This window comes from Salvelinus alpinus, chromosome 2, assembly GCF_045679555.1.
Source record: "Salvelinus alpinus chromosome 2, SLU_Salpinus.1, whole genome shotgun sequence".
In the NCBI taxonomy this organism is placed as follows: Eukaryota; Metazoa; Chordata; class Actinopteri; order Salmoniformes; family Salmonidae; genus Salvelinus; species Salvelinus alpinus.
In genome coordinates this window covers 44,087,889-44,113,730 of record NC_092087.1, presented here as the reverse complement: position 1 = coordinate 44,113,730, position 25,842 = coordinate 44,087,889, and the positions used below count along the sequence as shown (strand labels likewise).

General features: G+C 43.2%; 1 protein-coding gene across 23 annotated transcripts in view; it reads left to right on the top strand.

The window, feature by feature from the left end:
• LOC139562745 (CUGBP Elav-like family member 4) overlaps positions 1-25,842 on the top strand; it is a 109,021-nt gene that overhangs the window by 16,691 nt on the left and 66,488 nt on the right. For all 23 annotated transcript variants that reach the window (XM_071380901.1, XM_071380927.1, XM_071380890.1 and 20 more), the window contains exon 2: positions 18,344-18,426. In XM_071380901.1, the coding sequence (XP_071237002.1) occupies positions 18,344-18,426 (83 nt within the window). The remainder of the gene's footprint in view (positions 1-18,343; positions 18,427-25,842) is intronic.

The following is a 25,842-nucleotide window of genomic DNA, read 5'->3' as shown; positions in this document are numbered from 1 at the left end:
ATTGAGTGAGGCAGAGAGAGAGTATGGCAGAGAGAGGGGAAGAGAGAGACGCAGAGTGAGAGGCAGAGAGTCAGAAAGACAGAGGCAGAGATAGAGTGAGGCAGAGAGAGGGGAAGAGAGAGAGGCAGAGAAGCAGAGATAGAGAGGCAGCGCGAGTGAAAGGCAGAGTGACAGAGAGAGTGAGGCAGAGGGGCAGAGATAGAGAGAGTCAGAGAGACAAAGGCAGAGAGAGAGAGGCAGAGTGAGCGAGGCAGAGAGAGAGGCAGAGAGAAAGGCAGAGCGAGAGAGGCAGAGCGACAGAGGCAGAGCGACAGAGGCAGAGAGAGAGGCAGAGCGACAGAGGCAGAGCGACAGAGGCAGAGAGAGAGGCAGAGCGAGGCAGAGAGACAGAGAGACAGAGGCAGAGATAGAGTGAGGCAGAGAGAGAGTAAATCAGAGAGAGAGGGGCAGAGAGAGAGGCAGAGAGAATGAGAGCGAGAGAGGCAGAGAGAGAGAGAGACAGAGAGAGGCAGAGAGACAGAGATAGAGAGAGTGAGAGTGGGGCAGATAGAGAACGAGGGACACCCAGAGACAGATGTCCCACTCCCTGCAGATTGATGGCTCCTGGCTCCATTCCATGCTAGGCTCTGACCCCTCTGTCCTTTGTTGTAATTTATAGGTTGCGTTTTGTGAGATTTAAGCACTAGTCTGTGGCCATCATGGCCCTGGAAAGAAAAATGACCTTCCTGCAATGGCAGCAGAATTAGGCCTCGCTGCTTAAAAGCCGCCCCCAGGGGTGAATAAGTGAGCGCTTTCCGATGTAGGCAGACATTTTTGACAACGTGTTAATGTTGTTAATGTTGTTGTGCCCATATAAGTGACTGCTTTTTTCACTGCTACACTTCATGTGAACTCTTATCAGTTGTTAATATTGTCTGCGTTTTATAGAAGGAAGTGGATATTTGACCAACATCATTTTTTTTAGTTTAGACACAGTGGTGTAAATAAATTAAGGTTAGGGTTAAGGTTAGGTTTAGGAACACGGGGTAGGTTGAGGTTAAGGTAATGTATAGTTTCAGAGAGGTTAACGTAAGGGTTAGGGTAAGGGAAAGGCATAAAATGGAACACTGGGTTTGCATACTGCCGTCGACCTCCTATTTTCTGCAGGTTCACTTCCTTTTTAAAAATGTGGATTTTAGTTGTCGAAGGCAATGGGATGAGTATGAAACACTAGGAACACCTTCCTAATATTGAATTGCAGCCCCCTGTTGAAAAATAGATTTGATCTTTTATCTCAATGAGACTAATCTGGATAAATAAAGGTACAACAACTAAATAAAAATACACACAGAAAGATGTTGAGCGTGACAAACCCAGCAGCGTTGCTTTGAACAGGGTATGGCACCTACTACCAAATCCCGTTCAAAGGCACTTAAATATTTTGTCTTTCCCATTCACCCTCTGAATGGCACACGTACACAATCCATGTCTCAAATGTCTCAAGGCTTAAAAATCCTTATTTAACCTGTCTCCTCCCCTTCATCTACACTGATTGAAGTGGCTTTATCAAGTGACATCAGTAAGGGATCATAGCTTTCACCTGGATTCACCTGGTCAGTCTGTCATGGAAAGAGCAGGTGTTCATGATGTTTTGTATACTCTGTGTATAGTGTAGTTCAAAATATATACATGATATGTGTACATGAATTAACACATCAATACCACAAATGTCACATGATATATCAATATTACGATTTGTGGCCTCTGCCTTAGTATAGATCTGTCTGTAAGCATATGGCTTTGTGTGTGTGTGTGTGTGTGTGTGTGTGTGTGTGTGTGTGTGTGTGTGTGTGTGTGTGTGTGTGTGTGTGTGTGTGTGTGTGTGTGTGTGTGTGTGTGTGTGTGTGTGTGTGTGTGTGTGTGTGTGTGTGTGCGTGTGCGTGTGTGAGTGAGTGCATTTGTGTGTGTGTGTAGCGTTTGTGCGAGTGTGTGTCTATTGCAATCAAATACTTGGCTCAGTGGCTAGTGAGCTCAGCTGGCTCTCTGCTTGGCCGTTCAGAGCATAACCCCATGAACAAATCACCCTGGAAATTATTTGGACAGAAATCCTTCAGCAAATGATTACAGATTTGCAATTGAATGACTTCTAAGGTCTCTCCCTAGCCCTACGTATAGGTTCCCTACGAGTCAGAGCCTAGATTTTTTTATCACTACAGAGGATGGGAATCTTATCCAAACCCATCCCGGTCCCCTGACACAGTCCTACCAGCTCTCACAGTCTCACAGCAGAATTAGACGTTCATCCATGTTTCTCAAATGTCACATTTCTAAGTGTTTAAGGTTTAAGGTTTAAGGTTAAGTTTAACTCCAAATTGTTAAGGTTAGAGTTAAGTTCAGGCATTATCTCCAAATTCTCAAGGTTAGGCATTCATTCCAATTGGTTAAGTTAGGGATAGGCATCCCGTCAACAGGACAGTTGTAAATCATGCAGTGCCTTGTGTCACGGTCACGATTTTAGAGAAACAACAAATTTCGGTACATATAAGTGTCTTATATCGGCTGAAAGCTTAAATTCTTGTTAGTATAACTGCACTGTCCAACTTACAGTAGCTATTACTGCGAGCTAATGCCATGCTATTGTTTGAGGAAGGCTCCGAACAACAAAACACTTTTTTCACCGAGATAGGCTTGATAAATTCAACACTGAAGGTGAAATGTGTACTTGCATTCTGAAATCTTGCTCTGATTTATCATCCAAAGGGTCCCAGAGATAACATGAAGTGTCGTTTTGTTAGATAAAATCATTTTTCATATCCTAAAAAGGTCCATATAGCATGCACAATAAATTTTGTATTTCCAGTCGTTCAATTTGCAAAGAAAGGAATCTGTGAAAATCTACCCTTAAACGTTGTTTCAACCAGTCAAATCACGTTTGTATGTATTCCTCAGAGATCCTAGAACGTAACCAGACTTCACTATATCATTAGGGGTGTAGTATATCCTATAGGACACCAAATTTGGTCAGAGAGCGGCACACCGATGACGCGGGCAGTCTTCACTTGATCAACTCTAACTTTGTCAAATAAGCACTAATCAGGGTCAAACAAAGCTAGCTAGATAGCCAATGAGCTGGGCTTCAGGGGAGTATCCTGTATCGGAAACCCTGTATCTGTCACAAAATGTAGCTGCTAACGTTGTCCTTTTGGACAAGAATTATAAGAATATTCAGAGTTATGTTTTGAAATCTGGTTGTTTTGCAAATGTTGAACTTATAATATGGTTACAAATACTGGAAAAGCTAAATCAAAGTCCAAGTATACAGATTTGATGATATTCCTGCAGAAAAATGTAATATGAATGCCAATGTCTCCACGATTTTCCCAAATGTACCTGGGTGACACTAGATGTCATGTGGTTTGCTCATACTTCAAGTTATCCATCTGAAACTTTGCACATACACTGCTGCCATCTTGTGGACACCATCGGATTTACAACCAGAGTGATGGCTAGAAGTGGGACCTTTCTGTTGCATTTCAAAGATGGTGGTAGAAAAAAAAAAAAAAAAAGTTTTTTCTTTGTATTTTCTTCTACCAGATCTATTGTGTTATAATTCTCCTACATTTAATTCACATTTCCACAAATTCAAAGTGTTTCCTTAAAATGGTACCAAGAATATGCATATCCTTGCCTCAGGACCTGAGCTACAGGCAGTTAGATTTGGGTATGTCATTTTAGGTGAACATTTAAAAAAAGGGGGCTATCCCTAAGAAAGGTACAGATTTGGGATAGGCAAAACAATAAATACAAATAAAACATTATATTGCTGGATGTGAACGTGCAACCTTTGGAATCAGAGGTAGATGCATACATTTTACCAACCTACTTGAAGGTAACAGGGCTCACTGTTGCCCCTAGTGGCCGGTTTCCACGTCATCTCCTGACATCCTCAGGCATGGATGGACTTCAAATACTGACTTGTATCATAGGTGACCTGGCAGCACAAACACAGCATTTGGTGTGCTTCCATAGGGTTACTGGAGAGAGAAAGAGAGAGAGGAGAGAGAGAAATTGTGTGCGTGTGCGTGTGCGTGTGTGTGTGTGTGTGTGTGTGTGTGTGTGTGTGTGTGTGTGTGTGTGTGTGTGTGTGTGTGTGTGTGTGTGTGTGTGTGTGTGTGTGTGTGTGTGTGTGTGTGTGTGTGTGTGTGTGTGTGTGTGTGTGTCAGCAATGGCTAAGTAATAGTAGAGGACCCCATCCTCCCTGGCAAGAGCAGAGGCTGGTATAGATTGAGATTGGCCCGACTGTGAGAATCCTCCATCAGTACTCAGTGGTCTCTCCAAGCAGATCCTCCTCATTCTGGACAGAGTTTGCCACTGAGCACTGATCTGACTGAGACCTGCTTGCGATTAAAATAGCGAAACAGATCAAAATGAAAGGGTCAGATGTAACATTACCTTGCACAGTACTAAACAGTATTAAATGCAATTGATTGATTGCTTTTATTTGCCAGTAAAAAAACAACAAAATCTATACCGCAGTACATACATTTTAAGTCACTTGTTGCACCTAAGACCAGCCCAGATGTCTGCTCTATGGGCAAGTCGTGTTGTATATTCATGGTCTACGATATTGCAAAGGATCAGACATCTGAGCTGACCAGTGTTTTGATCTTCCAAACAAGGCCTTTCCCAGAGTTTCGTTCGTTCATTCCCCCCTCATTTGCCTCCAATGCAAAATGTAAAAACTCTGTTCCAATCTGCATTTCAATGTCCCAATTTGTTCAAGAGGGAGTTGCAGCTTTCTAAGTGAGCCGGATAAAAGCGTCTGCCAAATGGCTAAATATTTAAAATTATCTGTAGCTCCAGAGCCGATAAAAGGACTTTGAAAATCAACTGCCTTCGCCAAAAGCCTCATTAGTTGGTCGACAACAAAATGTCTCCCCACCGAGGCGGGGCGGGAGGGAAACCCAGGTATCTGCGACTAGGCAATTAAAAACAAGTTATACAGCCTTTTTCTCAAACCGCACAGCTCCCTATTTAGGATAAAAAAGCCTCTTCATGCGCTAATGCTAATATGCTAATATCTTATGTTATCATGTGATTACGTGTTTATGAAGGAATGGTGGAATGAGTCAGTGGTGTGTTTGATGATCCTATCCATTGCCACTTGTGTTTGCATGGAGTCTATGGAAAATATGGAAATCCCTGTGCATCTTTCATGTGCCCTTCCTTTAGCGATTGGCGCTCTACGTTAGCTTTGCAAACATCTTAATTGCGTTAAATGGAGGGGAAAAAAGGGCCAGATTAAACGTCATTAATGAGGGTTGTGTGGGGAGGCTGCTATTCCCCGGATGGTGCTTTTGTTCACTTTGGCAAAGCGGGGGAGAAAGAGCGGCTTCACCTTGAAGCTGAAACACCATGAAACAGGGTCATTGTGCCTCCCTCTACCAAAGACAGGAGCACACTTTTCTCCCTCTCTCTCGCACAGAATCACACGCACCATCTCCCTCCTCTGTGCCTCTGTCTCTTACTGCCACTACCCATTCCTCTCTCCGGCTCAGTCTGCCCCTTGTCTCCCTTTCTTTCACTCTTTAAATTTCTCCCCCTCTTGTTTTTCCAAATCTCTTTCTCTCCTCTTCCCCCAGTCACTCTGTCTGAAAGGCAGATAAGCTCACTGGGGGAGACTTTAGAGGACTCTCCATCTGTGTATAAATAGTTTAGGATGAATTATTGAGGGACCTGGGGTTGCTAATAATCCCGCAGGACCCATCTGACAATGACACGGAAGATGGAGGGAAAACAATTACGCAGGGTTTCTCCTTCGCAGGAATTGGATTGGAAGGGGGGGGGGGTGAGGGGGGCCTCTGGGCGTAGAACAGAAGCCCCTCGCGGGCCCAACGTCTTGGCTAATAAAGCCAATTAACTCTCTGGAATCAATCGGCCCAAGAGGAACGTCCTTTTCTTCCCTTCCCTGGGACGCAACAGGAACTGTAATGATTCATGTTTCCTCTCCACCCCCCCCCACCCCCCCACCCCCCCCCAAGTCGTCCCTGTTTGAAATGTCCTCTCATCTAGTCTCCCCTGTGGAGGACGGGATAGGACAGGACACCGCATCTCTCCGCCGCCATCCCTCCGCCGAGGCGGGGTAATAGGACAGGAAAGGGGGAAGGAGAGGAATATTAATGGTGGTGTTTAGTGCTGAAAGTGTTGTAATGGGAGGGCAGACTAACCCCCGTGTCTCAGAGACAGACCCTTGCTCATGTTTTTGTCAACCACCCCAAGGTGATTTTGACACGACAATTGACTTGAATTTTTTTTTTGGGGGGGGGGGGGGGTTGGTTTTCTCCTCTTTTGTGAAAGGACTTTGAGATAGAAAGGATTACACTACAACATTAGGTTGAAGTGTTACTGAAATATTTATTTGCACCAAATCTGTTACCTAGGGAGCAACAACCCACAACTGTTGTAAACAAGGGACCAATCAAAGGGACCAGGTTAAATTGAACAACTTCATTATTAATAGTAATAAGAGAATTTACAGAACATAATGACAGTGTGGAATCGGTCTGAATCGTATAAATGCAAACTGCTGTTTAGTATTGTTAAAGGATAATACAAATAAAGTGTGTGTGTGTATACCGTATATGCTGGTATGTGTCTCATTTCTGCTATACTTGTGCATGTGTGTATTGGAGTGTGTGTGTGTGTGTGTGTGTGTGTGCGTGTGTGTGTGCGTGTGCGTGTTTGTGTGTGTGTGTGTGTGTGTGTGTGTGTGTGTGTGTGTGTGTGTGTGTGTGTGTGTGTGTGTGTGTGTGTGTGCGTGCGTGCGTGCGTGCGTGCGTGTGTGCGTGTGCGTGTGCGTGTGCGTCTGCGTGTGTGTGTGTGTGTGTGTGTGTGTGTGTGTGTGTGTGCTCAAACGTGTGCACGCAGCGTGTGGGTGTACAGTCCCCATCTCTCTGGGGAGCGCGTAGAGAGGTGGACGATGACAACAACACTGTCCTAATGATGCATTTTCTACTCCATTGATTCAGTGGCTCTGCTCTCCAGTAAATCCTTCACATGCAACACATTAAAGCCGGCCCTTTTTCCTCATCTGCCAATCGATTAGCGAGAGTTCAGGCTGCCTCCCAAATGGCACCCTGTTCCCTGTAGAGGGCACTACTTTTGACCAGGTCTCATAGGGCTCTGGTCAAAAGTAGTGCACTGTATAGGGAATAGGGTGAGATTTGAGACACAGGCTTACAGTGGAACGTGGTGCATTCACTGACTTCCACAATGCACACACAGTGTCGTGCTGTTTTAATGATCCTTTTTGTTATACTTTATACCTTTAAAGGTTTTGTCCCGACCAAGATCCATTTGGGATTGAAAGGTTGTCACTATTACTATAAAGAAAATGTAAGAGGCTATGTTGTTTTTTTAGGTTTGCTTTAGTTTTTTCGCCAAGCACCTGTAAGTGTATTGTGATGGATTTGTGCTCACATGACAAAATACTATAGTATATTTACTATGGTATAAATATTATAGTATTCACTGCAGTGTTTTTGCAGACTTTACTGTAGTATTCACTGTAGTGTGTTTGCAGACTAAAGTCCACAAAAACACTACAGAGAATACTGTCGTATTTACTATAGTATTTACAGTTAACTATAGTATAAATAATGTAAAAGAAAAAAAATGTAAAAGACAACTGTAGTACTATAGTAATTAGTTTAGTGTTTTTGCAGACTGTAGTATACTGTAGTATTTACAGTAGTGTTTTTGCTGACTCTAGTGTACTGTAGTATTTACTATAGTGTTTTCATTTTATTATCTTTGACATAGAAGTGGAGGCTTTTTCTTTCAGGAAACTTACTGGAGAAATACTAAAAGAGCACATTTCCAATAACCTGTAGGTAGGTAGGACTGGGGTCTGAACGGATAGTTCAGAGTTTGTGCTCTTTTCTATAACATCTGCTAATATCTGTATGTGACCAATAACATTTGATTTGATTTAGGGAACACAATATATGTTCTATACTTGGCATGTATTTTTCTCACTTATGGGTGGCACAAATTGTGATATGGGGAGGGGAATGGGCAGGGAGTATACAAATGGAATAGTATTGTAGTATTTACTATAGTTTAAAAACTGTAGTGTTTTTGTGGAATGTAGTATTTTTGCAGACATTACTGTAGTATTTACTACAGTGCTTTTTTTGCAGATAATACTGTAGTATTCACTATAGTATTCTACAGTATACTACAACATTCTATAGTAAGTACTACACATGATCGAGGGATACTACAGTGTGTAGAATAGTATTCTATAATATACTACAGTATACTACAGTTTACTATATAATTCTATAGTAAGTACTGTAGTATTCTTTCATGTGGGTGGGAATGTTACTTTCTAATTCTTCAGCGACTCAAATACATGTCAAGTAGTTAGAGATTGCACAGGTGTGTGTTTACTTTCATTCTCTCTCTTTCTCTGTCTGTCTCTACCTTGTGTTAGCACTGTGGGATCGGTATGGTAAAGGAGGTCTGGGGTATTACACACCATTATGAATGCATACCGTCCCTTTTATATATGTTGGCACTCAGTTCTATTTCACTCGGCTAGAATAATATCACACTCAAGACGAGAATTCATTAGTCCATGAAACAGCTCCTGAATTTTTAAGGCCTATTTTACGGAACAAAAAAGCCCTGACGTGGTCTCTGCACAGTAATTGAAGATTTTCTTTTTGCGTACTATTCTCCCAACTCATATTGCGGTCTTGAAAGTGCCTTCTTATTTAATCAAGGGTTTACTGCATTCAATTACATATTTTTAAATGATATGGGGGTAGAACCTGCATGGAAATGTTTCCGGAGACCTTGACTCTGTGTCCCCATACTCTAAGATAGCCCCCTTTCCTCATCTCATTCCCTCCATGAGCACAGATCTGAACGCACATGACAGGTGAACGTGATATGGTGGAAACCTAACCAGTCCATTCACCTGCCAGTGGTCTTGAAGGAAAGGTGGTAAGGACTTTTAGAAGAATATATGGACACAGCCTTTTCACACACAGAGCCAAGGGCTTCCTGATCAATGTTAAAGGAATAGTTCCCTCCAAAGTTTGTCAGACATGGCAAGACATGGTTTGATTAGGTTGGTCTGTTACCCTTCCAACAAGTGACTGTGCTGCTATTGCATACAGCATAGTTTATGGTGCATTAATGTGCCATTAAGTCTCATGCTAGAGTTACAATGGAGTTAGAAACGGGGATGTAACGATTCACCAATATGCATCGATCCCGGTTCCAATGTTAAAGATACTAGTGCATCGATCCAAATTAAGCATGCATTGGTCAGATAAAACAAAACAGATTCAATCTTGTTTTATTACGAAAATACCTATTACCTGTTTTGAATTCATTGACGCGTCCTCTCCTTCAGTTCAGTAGCCTATTGAACTTGTATGCATGTAACAGCATATGACTGTCAAATAATAACAGGGCGCACAGGGCGGGGGACACAGATGCTCGCGCCAGGGAGTGATAGGCCTATGTGGTTCGTTCATCTGCACGGAACCTTCAGCATTCAGATGCTTGTAAAATGGCTTTCGCAATGTCAAACCATAGGCTTTATTAGTTAAGTGACAACCAATGTAATGTATCTGAATGCGTATCAACTCGTTCATGAAAGGAGAGATGCACATCCCTAGTTGTAAAGGATTTATAGCACCTTGTTATAACAAATGTGGCTGGAATTCCTCTTTAGTAAAGCTCACAGAGCGCTGAGACCTTGCAAAGTAATCTAGTCACGTTTTTCATCTCTTAAAATCAATCTTTAAACTGAAGTGAAAACATATTTTGTGTATGGAGAAAAGGCTGTACTTGGTCCTACCTTTCAGGTCCAGATAAGTGCTAACAAAACAGAGGTGAGAGAGCTGGAGATTTTTATTGACTGACTGAATAACATTTTAAAGGCGAGGATTTTCTTTCAGAGTTGCTAATGTACAAGGCTATAGAGCCCTTTCATGCAACGGACTCTTTTAGAGCCATGAATGATAATAGCCAGTAGCAGTGCGTGGGTAAAATGATCGCTAAAGACAAGACAGAAAAAAAAATCATATTACAACCTACAGTTGAAGTCAGAAGTTTACATACATCTTAGCCAAATACATTTAAACTCAGTTTTTCACAACTCCTGACATTTAATCCGAATAAAAATGCCCTGTCTTAGGTCAGTTAGGATCCCCATTTTATTTTAAGAATGAGAAATGTCAGAATAATTGTAGAGAGAATGATTTATTTCAGCTTTTATTTCTTTCATCACATAAGTTTACATACACTCAATTAGTATTTGGTAGCGTTGCCTTTAAATTGTTCAACTTGGGTCAAATGTTTCGGGTAGCCTTCCACAAGCTTCCCACAATAAGTTGGGTGAATTTTGGCCATTCTTCCTGACAGAGCTGGTGTAACTGAGTCAGGTTTGTAGGCCTCCTTGCTCACACACACTTTTTCAGTTCTGCCCAGAAATGTTCTATGGGATTGAGGTCAGGGCTTTGTGATGGCCACTCCAATACCTTGACTTTGTTGTCCTTAAGCCATTTTGCCACAACTTTGGAAGTATGCTTGGGGTCATTGTCCATTTGGAAGACCCATTTGCGACCAAGCTTTAATTTCCTGACTGATGTCTTGAGATGTTGCTTCAATATATCCACATAATTTTCCTACCTTATGTTGCCATCTATTTTGTGAACTGCACCAGTCCCTCCTGCTGCAAAGCACCCCCACAACATGATGGTGCCACCCCCGTGCTTCACGGTTGGGATGGTGTTCTTCGGCTTGCAAGCCTCCCCCTTTTTCCTCCAAACATAACAATGGTCATTATAGCCAAACAGTTCTATTTTTGTTTCATCAGACCAAAGGACATTACTCCAAAAAGTACGATCTTTGTCCCCATGTGCAGTTGCAAACCGTAGTCAGACTTTTTTATGGCGGTTTTGGAGCAGTGGTTTCTTCCTTGCTGAGCGGCCTTTCAGGTTATGTCGATATAGGACTCGTTTTACTGTGGATATAGATACTTTTGTACCTGTTTACTCCAGCATCTTCACAAGGTCCATTGCCGTTGTTCTGGGACTGATTTGCACTTTTCGCACAAAAGTACGTTCATCTCTAGGAGACAGAACGGGTCTCCTTCCTGAGCGATATGACGGCTGCGTGGTCTCATGGTGTTTATACTTGCATACTATTGTTTGTACAGATGAACGTGGTACCTTCAGGCGTTTGGAATTTGCTCCCAAGGATGAAACAGACTTGGGGAGGTCTACAATTGTTTTTCTGAGGTCTTGGCTGATTTCTTTTGATTTTCCCATGATGTTAAGCAAAGAGGCACTGAGTTTGAAGGTGGGCCTTGAAATACATCCACAGGTACACCTCCAATTGACTCAAATTATGTCAATTAGCCTATCAGAAGCTTCTAAAGCCATGACATAATTTTCTGGAATTTTCCAAGCTAAAGGCACAGTCAACTTACTGTATGTAAACTTCTGACCCACTGGAATTGTGATACAGTGAATTATAAGTGAAATTATCTGTGTGTAAACAATTGTTGGAAAAATTACTTGTGTCATGCACTAACTGACTTCCAAAACTATAGTCTCTTAACAAGAAATTTGTGGAGTGGTTGAAAAACAAGTTTTAATGACTCCATTCTAAGTGTATGTAAACTTCCGACTTCAACTGTATGTGTTGTGATAATTGTGTTGTTTGCTCTATAACCTGTCAGTTCATGTGCCTTGACACCGTGATATATAGACCTAAGGCCGAGACAATAAGAAGACACAGTGGCAGAATAAATTCAACCACACCTTTGTTTCATCACAAAACAGGAGAGCAACCTCTGTCCGGTGAAGTCCACAAAACATGTTGCATGTAACAAACAGTTACGTTACCTACAGCATGATCAACCAAGTTAATGTTTCTGACATTTTCCGACTACTAAACAAATATTTATTTAGAACCACTGAGAGTTTCCGCAAGTTGCAAAGAAAACTGGAGCTGCCTCCTATCATGACACAAGGCGAGACCCAGATGCAGACACAGGAGGCAGATGTTTGGAGTCTTACAATGTTTATTAATCCAATAGGGTAAGGCAAGAGAATGGTCGTTGACAGGCAAAAGGGTCAAAACCAGTTCAGAGTCCAAAAGGTACCAAAGGGCAGGCAGAATCTAGGTCAGGGCAGGCAGGATGATCAGGCAGGCAGGAAAGTAGTCCAGAGTCAGGCAGTGGTCAAAACCTGGAAGACTATCATAAAGAGAATTGCAAAAGGAGTACGGGAAAAACATGCTGGTTGACTTTACTAACATACAAGACGAACTGGCACAGAGAGACAGGAAACACAGGGATAAATACACCGGGGAAAATAAGCGACACCTGGAGGGGGTGGAGACAATCACAGGAACAGGTGAAACAGATCAGGGCGTGACACCTCCACTATTCCAGCACCATTTCAACTTCAACATTTCAACATAATAAAATCACCTATGCTTTCTCTAATAGAGTGACAACTAAAAAATACCAAAAATAATTTAGTCCAATCAATTTAAGATAAATATGATGTAGCTGTCAATGGTTCTGATGTTTGTGTGTATGTGTGTGCGTGCGTGCGTTCGTGCAAGTTGAAAAAACATGTTGACTCAACCTACTTGTAGAGAAATGCCAATGCCATTCTCCTCTCTTTCATGTTGTCTATCACTCTGTCATACAGTACATGCTTTTAGTTTTTTGTTGTCCTCGGCTACCTGGCTAAAATGCTTGCTCGCTAGCCTAACTTCCTTTCTTGGGTAACGTTAGCTAGTTAAAATGATCCTTCTACATCTAGCTACATATTGAACTTCCATCCTCTCAGTCCAGGTGCACAATGTATGAATTTATGGTTGGATCAGAATCGCCGTTATAATCATTGGCCAGTACGGAGAATTAAGTAAAACCACAAGTCCAAATCCCTATCTCCATCCATGGTTAATTTAGGAAAGGGACAGTTTTAGCTAGCTAGCTAGCCACCGGAGTACAACAACACAACAATATGCAACAATTCAAGTTGTTTCTGTCAAAGATATATTTCTCTTGAGGAGATCTGATAGGTGTGAAGCCAAATTCAAACTGGCTTCTTGACACTTTATTTATTGGTGCGCCAGGACCATTCACAGTTCAGCTCACTCAGTTTAGCTCAACACTGATTGGCTATTATTTTATACTTTTTAATCACGGGAGGCCAAATGCTCACTGGCTTCCCTTGCATTCAAGGCTACGGGCAGCAACAATGTCATACTCTTTATGACCAGACAGTATCAGATAGATGGCCTACACATACAGAGACAGAGGGGCGCTGTTTGCTCGCTTGGATGCTTTCTCCGGTAAGATACATTCAGCCTCTTGTGAATTGACGGAATATGACAAAAACACAGAGAGATGAAAGATAAAGGATTTTGTATGTTTTTGCCTTTTTTCTTGGTAATTGTTTTGGGGAAGCCTGGCTTCTCTTGGCATCCATGATTACAATGCAATGATAATACCAAGTCTCATGATCTCACATTTGTTAAGTCATAATTATGACAGTGTAAAGTAGACTTCATGAGAGGCACTGGCTTAATTGATGCCAGCAAATCTTCAGTTAGACATCTTGCAATTGGAATCTCTTGTAACAGAAGAGAAGATAGTTTGGCCACTTGGCAATAAACATACTGTCACCGACAGCTTCTTCTCAAATCACTGGTAAGATTCATTTAGGCAAGTCAGTTAAGAACAAATTCTTATTTACAATGACAGCCTAGGAACAGTGGGTTACCTGCCTTGTTCAGGGGTAGAACAACAGAATTTGACCTTGTAAGCACGGGGATTCGCTCTAGCAACCTTGCGGTTACTTGCCCAACGCTCTAACCACTAGGCTACCTTCCGTAGATGAAGAAAGTAGTGGTGTCTTTCCAACCTATCTTTCCTACTTTTTAGACATTGTCTCTTTCAATCCCTGATTCCTTTCTCTCTCTCTCTTTTACTCCCTTCTGTCTTAACCTCTTTCTTTCTCTCTCTCTCTCTCTCTCTCTCTCTCTCTCTCTCTCTCTCTCTCTCTCTCTCTCTCTCTCTCTCTCTCTCTCTCTCTCTCTCTCTCTCTCTCTCTCTCTCTCTCTCTCTCTCTCTCTCTCTCTCTCTCTCTTTTACTCCCTTCTGTCTTTCCCTCTTTCTTTCTCTCTTTCAGTGGGTGTGTGTCCCTTTAGGTCGGTGGATGTGTGTCACTTTAGGGTGTCTGCAGTGGTTGAGATAAGAGGCGAGTGTAGGACACAGGGGGATGGTGTTCACAGCAAGGTGATCTTATCTTTGCTCTCTACCTCTCTCTAACTTTTTCTCTCTACCTCTCTCTACCTTTCTCTCACTACCTTTCTCTCTCTACCTCTCTCTACCTCCCTTTACTTTTCCATCTTATCCCCCCTCTCTATCTCTACTCCCTCTCTCTCTCTCTCTCTCTCTCTCTCGCTTAGCCTCTTTCTCTACACCGCTTTCTTCTCCCTTCTCCACCCCCGCTTTCTACTGTTCATTTGCTCTTTCCCTTATCTCTCTCTCTCTCTCTCTCTTTCTCTCTCATTCGCTGCCTCTTTTCTTCTTCTTTCTCTTCTCTGCACTGTTGTTGATTTGAATTTGTAGCATTGAAAAACAATGCAAGGCAACAAAAGATGAATGTCTATCCACTGCTCCTACCAGTGTGTGTTTTAGCCAGATACTAGATAGAGCCAGACACAGCAAGATCCGAGCTGAGCCTGACTATGACTGGGTTGTTTGTTGAGTGTTGCTTACTCACGTGTGTGTGTGTGTGTGTGTGTGTGTGTGTGTGTGTGTGTGTGTGTGTGTGTGTGTGTGTGTGTGTGTGTGTGTGTGTGTGTGTGTGTGTGTGTGTGTGTGTGTGTGTGTGTGTGTGTGTGTGTGTGTGTGTGTGTGTTTAAACTTTACTGTCCTTTTGAGTTCCAAAAGTCCTCACAACGATAGTAAAACAAGGAAACGTTGACAAGTGCGGCCATTTCGGCGGTACCTAAAAGGAAAAATTATATTTTAGGCTTAGGGGTTAGGTTTAGGGATAGGATTAGGGTTACAATTGGGGTTTGGCTTTCGAGATAGGATTAGGGTTAGGAGTTAGGTTTGGTTTTAGGGTTAGTGATTTGGGGTTAAGGTTGGGGTTAGGGTTATGTTAAGGGTTAGGTTTAGGGTGAGGGAAAATAGGATTTTGAATAGGAATCAATTTTTTGGTCCCAGCTTGGATAGTAAAACCAACGTGTGTGTGTGTTGTGTACCTCTGTATGAGCGATGTGTGTGAAGCCCAGGCTTGCACACACACACACACACACACACACACACACACACACACACACACACACACACACACACACACACACACACACACACACACACACACACACACACACACACACACACACACACACACACACACACACACACACACACACACACACACACACACACACACACGCACACACGTGTTCCTCCTTTGGGAGAGGCAGCTGGCATGTAGCGTAACATGACAGGGAGGAGGTAGGTAGGCGGGAGCAGGCTGTCAGCAGCGAGTTCCCACTCGGGCTAATGAGCATGGCATTAATTAAAAACAGCAACAGGCGGAGAGATCTCTCCAGCGGCCCGCTATCAGGCCAGCCCAGGGTTAAAGACACAGAGCCAAGCCCACACAGCGACTGAGACCAGCTCCTCAGGCATACTAGCTAGCCCTACTCTTCATACATGCTGCAGCTCGTCTGGCCCCCACTCTCTCTGCCCATAACATGTCAATATGTAAATAGTCAGATACTACAGATATTAATGATATAACTTAACATTAAAAAGGATGTTGACAAGTTGAATGTGAACAAAAGAATGAGAAAGTGAGGCATAGAGCTAGAAAGATACTAGATCTACTCTTTAGGTGTCGTTGTTTAGTTCTGTTGTTGACTACTGCCTGCTGTATTAAACCGGCGTTTTTAATGTTTACACAGTCTTTTTGATTACAAAATACTACTCACAGCACGCACACAGCTTTTAGTTTGTTCATTATATTTTAAAACTGTGTATATGTACAGTCTCTAGGACAGTGTGAACTGTCTTTATGACAGTCCTGTGAGGGGAGTCTACCTGGTGTTTTTACAGTGCCCGAAAACATTCTGGGGTTTGAATTTGTAATAAACAGGCACAAACCATAAACTTGCCAGAAATAAAAGACTGGAGAACTTACGTCTTTCAGTCTTTGAGTCTTTGAAAGAAAGTCCAAGTCTAAAAAGAAAAACAAAAAAGACAAAAAACTGGCCTAATAGGCATCACCAGTACATTGTGTTAACATATTTTTATTCATACATTAACACATTTTCATCCTTTCATTTCTTTTAAAGGAAATGTTTCATTTCATTTTCACTTCATGCTTTCATGTTAACAGCGCATGTTACTGGTTGACTGTGGGGAGAATGTGATGTCGAGGCGTAAACAGGCCCTACAAACAATATCTATTGGGGTCTATGAGAATCATTCCTGGAATGTTTGCATAACGTTTTCAGATGTCCTCTGAACAATGTTCCAGGATTTCTTGTGTTCCATGTTCCTCTTCATGGAGGGTCTCCATAATCACATTCACAGGAAAACGTTGGACAGTTCTAAATAAGATTCTCCTTAGCTAACACTATGTCAGCCTTATGACAGCACTACATAGGCTTCCTGTCAAGGGGGCCTGTGAGTGACATGTTCCTGTGGTTTCTCTTAGTTTGCCTGAGTCTCCGGCATCTCCCTGGCAGCCCCCTCACGTCAGCCCAGGTGCTGGGGAAACAGGGGATTGTGGGAACATATGGAGCAGAAAGAAAGACTGTCAGGGAAATGTCTGCCTTGTCACAGCAAAGTGAGGACCGACGCACACTGATGGTCGACTGGATAACTGCAGTCTTGCAGGGAGAGAGAGAGAGAGAGAGAGAGAGAGAGAGAGAGAGAGAGAGAGAGAGAGAGAGAGAGAGAGAGAGAGAGAGAGAGAGAGAGAGAGAGAGAGAGAGAGAGAGAGAGAGAGAGAGAGAGAGAGAGAGACACATAAGATTTGACATGTTTTGGGAGAAAGTAGCTTGTATAGCTAGATTAGCTTGCACACGTTTATTAATCTCACACGAGAAGTGATAACATGGAAAGGGAAAGTGTATAGTAAACTGTTTAGCATACATACACTGAGTATACAAAACAGCATGAACACCTGCCCTTTCCATGACATACACTGACCAGGTGAAAGCTATGATCCCTTATTGATGTCACTTGTTAAATCCACTTCAAACAGTGTAGATGAAGGGGAGGAGACGGGTTAAAGAAGGAGTTTTAAGCCTTGAGACAATTGAGACGTAGATTGTGTGTGTGTGCCATTCAGAGGGAGAATGGGCAAGACAAAATATTTCAGTGCCTTTGAACGGGGGTATGGTAGTAGGTGCCAGGCGCACCGCTTTGTGTCAAGAACTACAATGCTGGTGGGTTTGTCACGCTCAACAGTTTCCCGTGTGTATCAAGAATGGTCCACCACCAGCCCACTTGACACAACTGTGGGAGGCATTGGAGTCAACATGGGCTGGCATCCGTGTGGAACACTTTTGACACCTTATAAAGTAAACTCGATATTAGGATTGTGTTCCTAATGTTTGGGATACTCAGTGTACAGTAGGCCATGTAGGTAGCGTTTCAGAGATAATACTCTTTAGCTGCAGGCTTACTATCTCTCTCTCTCTCTCTCTCTTTCTTTCGCTCCCTCTCTCACTCTTTCTTTCTCTCATTCTTTCTCATTCTCTCTCTCTCTCTCTCTCTCTCTCTCTCTCTCTCTCTCTCTCTCTCTCTCTCTCTCTCTCTCTCTCTCTCTCTTTCTTTCGCTCCCTCTCTCACTCTTTCTTTCTCTCATTCTTTCTTGTTCTCTCTCTCTATCTCTCTCTCTCTCTCATTCTTTCTCTTTTTCTATCTCTCTCTTTCTCTCTCTATCTCTATCTCTCTCTCTCTCTCTCTCTCTCTCTCTCTCTCTCTCTCTCTCTCTCTCTCTCTCTCTCTCTCTCTCTCTCTCTCTCTCTCTCTCTCTCTCTCTCTCTCTCTCTCTCTCTCTCTCTCTCTCTCTCTCTCTCTCTCTCTCTCTCTCTCTCTCTCTCTCCCAGGGACTGCTCTGTTTGTGTTAGTTTGTGTTCTTGGATCTTTGTCTCTGACGAGTTTGAGTGGTCTCCTCCTTCGCTGTCTCTCAGTGTCTGCCCCAGTATGCTAACGTCATTATCCTTTCTCTCCCTCTCCCTACCCCCTCTCTCTGTCTCTCTCTCTTTCGGTCTCTCTCTCTCTCAGGCTGTGCCTTCCTTACCTACTGTGCCAGAGAGTCGGCCCTGAAAGCTCAGAATGCTCTTCATGAGCAGAAGACCCTGCCAGGGGTAAGTTTACCACCACACTGTCATACTGTTTGTACTTTATGGCCCCTCAAGCACCTTGACATGCACCCAGACAAATAAATGTTAAACAGATTCCGACACATATAAAGATCACACACAGCTAGGCACACACACACAACGCATACACCTTGCCACACAAATGTGTTTGTATTCGAAGGTGCCACACAATGTCTTTACTGTTGACATACTGTACACACAACAACACACGTACACCACTCTCTTTTCCCGTTTGTTCTCCCTCTTTTTCTCCATGCGTCCCTCTCCCTCTTTCTCCCCCTCCCTCGCCTTTTCATTCTCCCTCTGACAGTCACACAAACCCACGGGGAGAAACCACATAGCATCACATCAGAGCAGGCCTATTTATAGTTGCAGTGTGTGTGTGGATGTGTGTGTTCTGTGGTAGGGCCAACAATATACTGTAAATATACATACGGTATATCTAACGTGTCTAACAACATTATGTTCGCACATACAAAAGAAAGGAAACACTTGAGTAAATGAGGAATACAAAGTATATTTAAAGCAGGTTCGGTTCCTGAGTTAATTAAACATCCCATCATGCTTAGGGTCATGTATAAAAATGCCCAGTTGCCCATTATTTTGGCTACCATGGCTAGAAAAAGAGACCTCAGTGACTTTGAAACAGTGGTCTCAAAGGAGCATAGGGGGGTTTAAAGGGTGTGTGTGTGTGTGTGTGTGTGTGTGTGTGTGTGTGTGTGTGTGTGTGTGTGTGTGTGTGTGTGTGTGTGTGTGTGTGTGTGTGTGTGTGTGTGTGTGTGTGTGTGTGTGTGTGTGTGTGTGTGTATCAGTCACCAGATTGCAACCCAATTGAACACTTATGGGAGATTCTGGAGCGGCGCCTGAGACAGCGTTTTTCACCACCATGGACAAAACACCAAATTGTTGAATTTCTCGTGGAAGAATGGTATTACATCGCTCTAATAGAGTTCCAGACACTTGTAGAATCTATGCCAAGGCGCATTGAAGCTGTTCTGGTGGCTCTGGTGGCGTCACCGTGGTAATCTTGAGGAACTCACAGCAAATGACATCTATGGCTCGTGGTGGCCCAACGCCCTATTAAGATGCTTTAAGTTGGTGTTTCCTTTATTTTGGCAGTTACCTGTATACCATACTTTATGTACAATATGATTGCAAGCAACACCTCCTACACTATCTGGATCCAATGTATACCTTAATATAGTATTTTATTTTTTAACCCAGCACTATGTTGCGGGGCTTTAACATTGTGTATCTGTGCCATATGTGTGTGTCTGTGTGTGTACGTGTGTGTGTTGAGTTTTGATGCGTCTCTGTCAGGGCTCGCTTGGTTGGGTCTGTTCGTTTTTTAATGACGCCTCCAGGGAGGTTGACAGTCGCCATGTTGAGCAGAAAGCCTTTGATGTGAGTGATTATGACATCATAGATGTGCAGTGCGGAAGAGAGGAGTCGTGCGCTGCCTCCGCCGCTGTGGATCCTTCTCTCTTTCTCTGTTTTCATCCCCCCGAGCAGGAATGGCGCAGTCACACACCAAAAAATAAGATACATTTAATATTTGGCCAAAACAAAAATGTGATTTTCCGTTTACACAGAAGATTTTGTCTTATTGAGTGTTGTTGTATGTACAGTATGCGGTATGACATCTATGTTATCAGTAAAGGGCCCTTTTTTAATGTAGCGATCCATACTTTTTGTAAGCTTTATAGTGACTAGATCAGTCCCCGTAGCTTTTGTAAATGTTGCGAGGAGGCGGCAGTGGCGGCGGCAGTGGCAGCAGCAGTGGCGTCATCGTGGTAATCTTGAGGAACCCACAGCAAATGAATTTAATTGAAGTCACTACCCATCACCGTCGTTTAATAAGAAATGCTAATTAGCCAATCCCAGATCGGGCCGCCGGTGATTGCTTAGGTTTGTCGACTCATTGTGAATGCTAAGTAAACAAGTATAATTCTCTAGGACAGTTCTGGTATGAGCAGCCAACCTTAAAGAAGCAGAGGAGTCTGGGAGACGCGGTCTTTGAAGCCTTACAGAGGTGAAGACAGAGAAACACAACAAATGAGTTAATTAGGGAAAGAACAGGGACTTGGCGGAGAGATGAGAAAGGCAGTAGGACGTTTTATCCGCACTTTGCTTCTTCTCTTCTCTTTTCAACCAACTATCGCCCCCCCCCCCCCCCCCCACCACCACCATTTTCACTTCACTTGGCATCTTTCTTCTCAAAGTTGTTCCCTCGTGTTGGAAAGTTTTGAGAAGCAGTGTTGTGCCTAGCTCAGCCGATGCCCAGGTGACGCCTAAACTGAGAGGATTTGGATTCCATCGTGAAAATAACCTGAAGGTGCTCCTAAAGGCACTAGGAATTGACATGATACAAGCACCTTGAAATGACTTATTGATATACCTATTGCAGGGATACTTAAATCGCGAGCTTGAGCCCAATTCCACTGCTGATGTTCCTTCTTGGCCTTAAGTTGGGGACTGAATTAGAGCCGGGGGACCCGGTGAGTGCACTTAACTATCAAGTAAACATGAAAATCAGAAGTGTAACTGAGCTTGAGCTCCAGATTGGATGTATCCCTGACCTACTGGGATATCTTAAAGTGATAGTAATTATTTTCGACTTCACTAGCGTGTTGACATGTTCTCCAAAGCATTTAAAAATTGTTTGCTGGTTATCTAGCAACATTCAGAATCTCATGGCTGGAATTTTTGGACAATGTACAAATGGACCAGGCCTTTGTGTGGAATCAACTATGGTATACAGTAAACTACTCATTTTTATTTTAGTAGAATATGATAATTGTTTGTTTTTATGTTTCATATTCACACGTGATTGACATTGATTAGAGTAGACAGTGTACTTGTGTACACTACATGACCAAAGGTATGTGGACACCTGCTTGTCGAACATCTCATTCCAAAATCATTGTCATTAATATGGAGTTTGGTCCCCCCTTTGCTGCAACAACAGCCTCCACTCTTCTGGGAAGACTTTCAACTAGATGTTGGAACATTGCTGAGGGTACTTGCTTCCATTCAGCCACAAGAGCATTAGTGAAGCCAGGCACTGATGTTGGACGATTAGACCTGGCTCGCAGTCGGCGGTCCAATTCATATCAAAAGTGTTATTATTACCATTATTCCTCCTCCACCAAACTTTACAGTTGGAACTATGCATTGAGGCAGGTAGCGTTCTCCTGGCAACCCAGATTCTTCCGTCAGACTTCCAGATGGTGAAGCGTGATTCGTCACTCCAGAGAATGTTTTTCCACTGCCCCAGAGTCCAATGGCGGCAAGCTTTACACCACTCCAGCCGACGCTTGTCATTGAGTATGGTCATCTTAGGCTTTTGTGCGGCTGCTCGGCCATGGAAACCCATTTCATGAAGCTGAACGAACAGTTCTTGTGCTGACGTTGCTTCCAGAGGCAGTTTGGAACTCGGGAGTGAGTGTTGCAACCGAGGACAGACGATTTTTACGCTCAATTTTTACGCTCAATTTTTACGCTCTACGCTCTTCAGCACTCGGCGGTCCCGTTCTGTGAGCTTGTGTGGCCTACCACTTGGCGGCTGAGCCGTTGTTGCTCCTAGACGTTTCCACTTCACAATAACAGAACTACAGTTGACTGGGGCAGCTCTAGCAGGGCAGACATTTGAGGAACTGACTTATTGGAATGAATGTATTATTATTATTATAATATTTTTTTAACCTTTATTTAACTAGGTAAGTCGGTTAAGAACAAATTCGTATTTACAATGACGGCCTACACCGGCCAAACTTGGACGACGCTGGGCCAATTGTGTGACGCCCTATGGGACTCCCAATCACGGCCGGTTGTGATACAGCCTTGAATCGAAACCAGAGTGTCTGTATTGACACCTCTAGCCCTGAGATGCAGTCCCTTAGACTGCTGCGCCACTCGGGAGCACTCGGGAGCATCCTATGACGGTGCCACGTTGAAAGTCACTGAGCTCTTCAATAAGGCCATTCTACTGCCAATGTTTGTCTATGGAGATTGCATGGCTGTGTGATTTTATACACCAGTCAGCAACACTTGTGGCTGAAATAGCCGAATCCACTCATGGAAGGTGTGTCCACATACTTTTGTATAGATAGTGTACTACTTCAGGATTTCACAGGTGCTGGCACATTATTAGGTTGCTCTTCCATTATTGTTATCTTTAACAGAAATCCATTCAAATTCATTTTACAGAGAAGAACTTAACCAGAGGTCAAAACAATGCCAGACAAAAACTAAACATAACAAATGTTGCATTAGTTTATTCAAAGTGTGCGTCTATAAAATGATTCACCGGGGAGGTTTAAGACAGGTATAAAATGGGACCTGTCTCAAATGTGTGCCTTTGGATGCCATATTTATGATCCTCTCATGTTTCAGACTCATACAACAGCATGATGCATCAGAAAGCATCTATTGATTTTGGCACAAGGCCTCCCTAGCAGGGGGTGAGGGAGAAGGAGGAGAGGGGGCACGACTAGCCGGCACAGTCTGTGTACACACCTACGCGCAAATACTCGCTCAAACTCATAACACAAACACACATTCTCACACAAGACGTACTATTACACTTGTGTAAAGTCGTGAGCATTAAACACACATACAGACACACAGCCTACACACACACACACACACACACACACACACACACACACACACACACACACACACACACACACACACACACACACACACACACACACACACACACACACACACACACACACACACACACACACACACAGACACACACACACAGTATTATAAATTGTATTTTCATGTTTAAGGACTTGGAGGACTAGTCCAAAAGGGGAATAATCAAATCAAATTACAGTGAAAGACAAATAGACATAGATCTTTCTCATACATCCCCACATAAACACACTTCATACATATGCATTTCTTTCTGTCACTCTCACACCCACCATCACATCTGCACACTCTTACAAACACATTCTCCTCCACACTGAATAAGCAGCGTAACATACACACACAGAAATCCAGTGCCGACCGACTCACACTGTAATAGCGCAAAGTCAGATGAGAAAACATAGACGCTCGTGAATCAATGAGTCATTTTAGAGCGTGTTCAAATACACACACAGCACAGCACTGTTCTACCATCCCTCTTTTCCTCCCTCCCTCCCTGCCTTCCTTCCCTCCCTCACTCTTTCCCTTCCTGGGAGAGAGAGAGGGTGTAGGCGAGGTGTCTCCATACCACTGATTTGTGTCTGTTTCTTTTTTTCTCGAGGAGAGATAATGACTGGGTCCAGAAATCCATGGCATTGATTGGCTACATGACCCACTTTCATGGCAGCTTTTCTCAATAAGCCGCCTCATTGGTCAATAACTGCCTGGCTCTCTGGGTGAGGTAGGGGTTTTATGAGTGTGGCTGTGAGGAGAGAAGGGGAACTAAGGGGGAGTGCACGTCTGAGCCATGGTTCCATCCTAAATGGCGCCCTATTCCCTATATAGTGCACTACTTGTGACCAGAGTCCCATCTATTTATTCCCTATGAAGTGCATAGGGCTCTCGTCAAAAGTAGTGCACTTTATGCGGAATAGGGTGCCATTTGGTGACGGAGCCCATGTCTCAACTGTTGAAGCTGTGCGTTAGCGGTTTTCATCATGTATCGTGTTCTGGAGGCAGTTCTGCAGAGTGGTCACTAGCAAGCACAGTCACAAAGTCTTAAAATCTCATTTTAAACTGAACCATAACCTTAACCCTAACCACACTGCTAACCCTAATGCCTAACCCTAACCTTAAATTAAGACAAAAAAAGCTCATTTTTGTTTTCATACATTTTTACAATATAGCCAATTTTGACTTTGCAGCTGGCCTATCTAAGGAGAAATCGCTCAGTTCTGCCTCCAGGACAAGACTCAATAAATATCAACCTGCGTTTAAGCTTCCTGCCCTCATCTTCTCACTTGACAGGACTTGAATTTGAATAGTAACGTATTGCATTCATAAAAACGTTTTCCACTAGGTCCAAAAGAGCTTACATAACCTTGTTAAGGGGAGAAACTCACCCCATCCACCATCACCAATGAGTAGCAACCACCTGGGTCAAGGATATGTATGCATACAGCCCATAGCCGTAATACTTAGTTTTATCCAGGGGAAGCGTTGGTCCTAAAGCTTATTTCCGGGGCCTGTGTGGTACGTGGCGCAACAGCTGGGCAGCCGTGGACAGACGTGATAATGACAACACAGGGAGCGGAGCGGAGGCGGAACAGTATCAGCCAGGCCGTGGCTCGGCAGCTTTTAATAATTGATGGTGGCCTAGGCCCCGGATTGGGCAGTAATTGCATTACAGGTCACTTCTCAATAGCAATTTGTGAAAGTTGCGGTGATGTGTGCCGGGTGGCGATCAATAGGGGCTGTCCAGACTCTCTTTCTCTCTCTTGCTCTATCTCTCTCTCTCTCTCTCTACTGTATGCAGGCAAGCAGACCTTTTTTTATCTAATAATGTTGTTTTTATATGTACTGTATGTAATATTCAGCTGCTAGCACAATATGACACATGGTATTTTTCAATTCATACATTTCAAAGTAGGTTATAATCACTATTCCAAAGTAGAACGGTTTCCTGTTTCTTCAGGAGGAACGTGGGCGTGTTTTAATCAATATACATTAACGTGGGATTAATTGACAGCCCTCAGTTATCATCTACTGCACTGCTAATGCAGTGATGGGTCATTTGCCCACCATGGACCATCCTCATACCAAACCTTCTACTTTTTGGTATTTTATTGGGATCCCCATTAGCTGTTGCAAAAGCAGCAGCTTCTCTTCCTGGGGTCCACACTAAACATGAAACATGACATAATACCGAACATCAATAGAAAAGAACAGCTCAAGGACAGAACTACATACATTTTTAAAAAGGCACACGTAGCCTACATATCAATGCATACACACAAACTATCTTTTGTCCTTCAGACTGTCCAGCTTGTCTCACATCTGCAGGATGTAGGCAGCGATGCTGCTTGGTGCTGCCTTACCAGCCTCCCAGTTATCCTTAAGTCAGGGGTCCTCTGACTTGCCTACCTAACAACAGACAGAACTGGTCATTCCATTACACGTTGTTGTTGTTTAACCAAAACACAACTGATCATTCGATGAATATCTTTAACTTGGTACACTGCGATTGCTATACTACTGATCTCACAATGTGTTGCTGTGATACTCTCAAGACCTATTATGTCATGGGAATAACAAGGTAACTCAGGCTCTCATTTTGCCATCTCTTGAGTGTCCCAATTTCACATCTCCCATGGGTGAAAGTAAACTGTCATATGTAGTTTACTTTGCCCTCTCCCTGGTGAAAAGAGAAAGTAAATGTTGTACTTTCTCTAGGTGCACTTACTTCCTTCTCTCTCT